Raw genomic sequence first — 4,241 nt, forward strand, 5'->3', positions numbered from 1 at the left:
TCCACACCAAGTTTTCAGTATTATTTTTGTGCGAAGGAGCAAGAAGAGTTTTGTTTATAATGCAATGTGGTTATGGATGGTCGTAATTGGCTTTGTCAACCGTAATTACGAGCATATTATCGTGTGCCGGCGGCCCGGCACCACCAGAGAGGAAAGGTCTGGTTTAGGCGAGCTCCGCCACTGGCTACCAACTAGCAGTCAACTAACAATCAATCAGCAGTACTTTAATCTATTAGCCACCAATTAGCAATCGACCAGCAGTATTTTTTTCTAACAACAAATCAGCACCAACTACCATCCAATTGAATAAAATATGTTTACAAGAAATTACAAGAAAAAAAGAAAGCGCCGCTCTGATTTTATTAATCCTCCGGCTCCTTACACTTGTGTCATGGAGCAGCGAGCAGAGCACCATACATAATCCAAAAAGGAAGGCCCTCTTTGGCTCACGGGGTAAACACAGGAAAAACGTAGGAAACCTGCTGTCGTAGGAAAGGCGTAGGAAAGGGAGCACTTCGATTCCTCTGGAATCTTGGCCACGATTCCATGAAGTCGAAGCAGATTTTTGGTTTCCTGTGTGCACAGTGAGACACATCCCTTTCCTCCATCGTTTCATCCGGAAACTTTCCTGTGAAACCAAAGGCCTGATGACGTCAGCATTCCTGTGGAACTCATTTCTGCATTTCACCCGCGTTTCACCTGCGTTCCAAAGGAGCCCGAAGATTGGAAAAGAAAAGAAAAAGATAACTTATAAACAGTTAAACACTAGAATTTGTCCCTGCGATCCCATTCACAGTCGCACTGCCACTACTACTTGCTTGCGGCTGCTACTGAAGCGCGCCCTCTTACTCATACGAACAAATAAAGAAGAAAAAACAAGCCAAAAAAGTAGTAATTATCATTAATTAAGCTATACATCTACCCTCTAATATCCGATGTCTAGATCACCTCCTTCCTAATCGTCCCGTCCGTGCGGCAGCATCTTGAGCGCCTGGAGGAAGGTGTTCTTGAGGCGCCCCAGGTGCGGCCGCACGTTCTGCTTGTCCAGGTACGTGGTCTTGAGCGCGTTCCACCCCTGCTTGTGGATGGCCATGGGATCCCTCAGCACCGGGTGGTCGCTCGGGTACTGCTCGCTCAGCGTCGTCTCGTCCAGCTGCACCGCGTACTCCAGGTAGTGGACCTCCATCCCCGCCGACGGCTCCGCGAACGTGTTCCGGGCCAGCCACTCGAGCCGCCCGTACGGCACCACCTGCACCACCACGGCGCCGGCCGGCAGGAACACCATGTTGGTCAGCCCGGCGCCGTGCACGCCCACCATCACGTCGCACGAGTTCACCAGCCGCGCGAACTTGGACGTGTCCGTGCTCGTGTCGGGCTCCCCGATCCGCACGTCGAACCCGAGGCTCGCCGCCATGTCGGCCATCGCGCGCTCGTTCATGAACGCGCGGCCGCGGGAGGGGCGCCGCGAGATGATCAGCAGCCGCGGCCGGCGCCGGATGTCCCACTGGTCGCCGCTCGGCGTGGCCGTCGCGCGCTCCAGCCCGAACGCGTCGCGCAGCATCTTGCGGAAGTCGGCCGTGGAGTAGCCCGACGGCGTCTTGGACGCGTCCACGCCGAGCTCCCGGTGGAACGTCGGCCCCACCACCACGTTACGGTAGCACCGGACATCGTCGTCGGCGTCGATGTCCACCACCTCGTGCCGGCTCATCTGCTGGAAGATCTGGATGTACCGGTTCACCCACCACGACTTGTAGCTGCTCACCAGGAACTGCACCTCGCCGCCCAAATGGTGCGCCGTGATGAAGGCCGGGATCAGCACGTCCGTGTAGTCGTGGAAGGGGTTGCCCGTGAACCCGCCGGTGGAGAGCACGAAGGCGGTGGCCGTGCTGTTGACCGTGCACCGCGGCGCCGCGCCGGAGGGGAGCGGCTTGAGGGTCCACTCCTTGACGTGGGACAGCGCGAAGTTGTCGTGCTTCCGGCAGTACGGCTTGGTCTTCCACTCCCGGTCCAGCGTGTCGACGTACACTGTCTGGCTGCTCCCCATCACGCGCACGTCGCCGGCCGCCTCGCAGGTGTCGGAGCGGTGGCTCGTCTCGTAGCACACCGGCTTGGCGGCCGCGGCGGCGGGCTTGGGCTGGGCCTCCTCCTTGTCTTTCTCCTCTGCAACGCCGGCGAATTCCAATTCAGTGAGTCAGATCTGACGCCCAATCATGTGGCGGAATGTCACGCTATTCTTTAAGAACACGATTCTTCAAGAAAGTCCTGATGAACTCAAGTTGAATCTAAAGAAATGGAGGTGAAGCTACCAAAGAGGGGAAAGCAGGAAGGAGCAGGTGACCAGATCTGCTGGACGCGCATGTGCCCAGGCGCATAAAGCAGCTCCAAATCCTAACTAATCTTATCCAGAGAAGGGAAAGGGCCAAGGTAATTTACCCGCAGCAGCTTCCGCGGCGGCCTCGTCGGCGCCGTCGCCGGTGTCAATGTTGACGGCCGCCTTGCTCACCGCGGCCGCCTCCTCTTCGGATTTGATGGCATCTCCGGCACTGTTGACTGCAGGCAAGCAGAACATGTAGGCCCTCATACATCAGCTCACAACCACCAGGAATCGACCGCGCAGAGCAGAGGCAGAGGAGAGGAGGAAGGGAGCGGAGCGGGTACCGATTGGGGCGAACCTCCCCCGGATGAGGGAGAGGGCGACGACGGAGCAGAGCATGAGGGCCAGGAGAGCCACATTCCCGAGGCGCCTGGGCTCCCCCCTCGCGGAGCTCCGGGTCTTCATCTCCTCCGCCTTCTCCCTCTCTCAGCAAGGAGCCAGCTGCTGAGAGCGTTGCTGTGGCAAAAGCTTTTAGAGGCGCGGCCGCGTGGATCGGCAGCGCGGGGCAAAAATCTGGGTTCCTGTTGACCAGGCGGCGGTGGCGCTGGTAGCCACGGGCACTTGGCACGAACTAGAGGAGGAAGGGGGCAGGCGACGGAGAGGGAGGGGAGTGAAAGCAGCCAGAGCAGCTGCCCTCCAGTGCCAGCTGCACTCCGGAACTCATCTTCCGGGAGTCGGGTCGCGGTAAAGAAAGCGTTTTTGTTTTGTACTGCCGGCGGCTTCATTCCGCACGGCTTTTCAGATCGGCGCTGTTTCGCGGCGTGCTTTTGACAGTAATTTTGGCGTGTCGGTGCCCACTGATTTCGGGCACTGGGGAAGCTGACACGACATTTATTGGGGGACGTGAGCCGGTGCCGTGCGTGTCCCCCGGGGCATGTGCCGCGTGCCAGAAGGTGCGGAGCACGTAGTACCTACAACTGTTCTGCACTGTAGACAATACTGCTTATACACGTATGGATTTCAGATCCGTGTCGGGTATGTCGCTGGAACCGTAGAGCTACAACCGCTGTGACGCGGGCCACGCTAATTTACGGTCAACCGTAGGGAAAGTCCTTTCCCTACGGTCGATATTCCGACCGTTTTTTTTTATTTATTTATAGAAAATTTTTTGTCGCTTTCTGATTAAAAAGTTTTTTTAAAAAAATACAAGAAAAATTTGGAAGACCAAAAAACATTTCAAGCAAAATAGGAGAGCAGAATTTTTTTTCAAAAAAAAATTGGAGAGCAGAGCAGAAAATTTATTTCAAGGAAAAAATAGGGGAGAGAGGAACCTTCAAGAAAAAGTTTGAAAAAAAATTGTACGAAATAAATTTTAAAAAAATTGGAAAAAAAGTTTTGCGTCCAAAACTAAAAAAAATGGGGGGAGAATTTTGCATCAAAAAATAAAAAACAAAAAAACAACGCCACTACCCGAGGCAACCTCTGGTAGCTCGCCGCCGGAGAAGGAGGAGAGCGCCCGGTGGAGGACCCTGCCGCCGCCGCTGCCGGCGAGAGCTCGGGGTGCGAGCCGCCGCGCCGCTCGCCCCTGATGGGCGAAGCACGCGGGCCTCCCCGTTGCCGGCCGCCGCGCCGCGCCTCCCCCACCGCTAGACTGCAGCAAGATCCAAAAGAGAACGAGATGAGGAGGAGGAAAGGGAACTGGAGCAGAGAACGAGATGAGGAGGAGGAAAGAGAACTGGAGCGGATCTCGCTCACGGGATGGGAGGAGTCACATTCGTGTGGGGCCCACTGTGTTGCTGGTCGCCCGTGAGTTGGGTTGCGTGCGGTCGACCGTAGATCCAGTATGGGCACGCAGCGAACCCGATTTGGGGTCGTTCACGATTTGTGCTCCCAAAGAGATGGTCAACGCGAAGCAAATGTTGTAATG

General features: G+C 56.0%; 1 protein-coding gene across 2 annotated transcripts; it reads right to left on the reverse strand.

Annotated features, from left to right (window-relative positions):
• Positions 1-283: 283 nt before the first annotated feature.
• LOC120669787 (alpha-1,3-arabinosyltransferase XAT3-like) lies at positions 284-3,055 on the reverse strand. Of its 2 annotated transcripts, XR_005672805.1 has the most exons (4): positions 2,659-3,055; positions 2,434-2,550; positions 883-2,160; positions 284-842 (listed from the first exon to the last, which is right to left on the reverse strand). XR_005672805.1 is itself a non-coding variant. In XM_039949628.1 (3 exons), exons 1-3 carry the CDS (start codon positions 2,777-2,779, stop codon positions 956-958), a joined length of 1,443 nt encoding a protein of 480 aa, XP_039805562.1. In that variant the 5' UTR covers positions 2,780-3,055; the 3' UTR covers positions 328-955. The 2 variants fall into 2 exon arrangements, 1 of the variants encoding a protein (XP_039805562.1); XM_039949628.1 differs by having other exon boundaries at positions 328-2,160.
• Positions 3,056-4,241: the final 1,186 nt, after the last annotated feature.

The sequence above is a fragment of the Panicum virgatum genome, chromosome 4N (assembly GCF_016808335.1).
Source record: "Panicum virgatum strain AP13 chromosome 4N, P.virgatum_v5, whole genome shotgun sequence".
Classification (NCBI taxonomy): domain Eukaryota; kingdom Viridiplantae; phylum Streptophyta; class Magnoliopsida; order Poales; family Poaceae; genus Panicum; species Panicum virgatum.

Bases quoted from the DNA above. Each gene is read 5' to 3' on its own strand.
- LOC120669787 (XM_039949628.1), bottom strand. From the start codon at position 2,779: ATGAAGACCCGGAGCTCCGCGAGGGGGGAGCCCAGGCGCCTCGGGAAT. The intron at 2,551-2,658 runs GTACCCGCTCCG...GCTTGCCTGCAG, and splicing joins GGGGAGGTTCGCCCCAATCG to TCAACAGTGCCGGAGATGCC. The intron at 2,161-2,433 runs GTAAATTACCTT...CCGGCGTTGCAG, and splicing joins CGCCGCGGAAGCTGCTGCGG to AGGAGAAAGACAAGGAGGAG.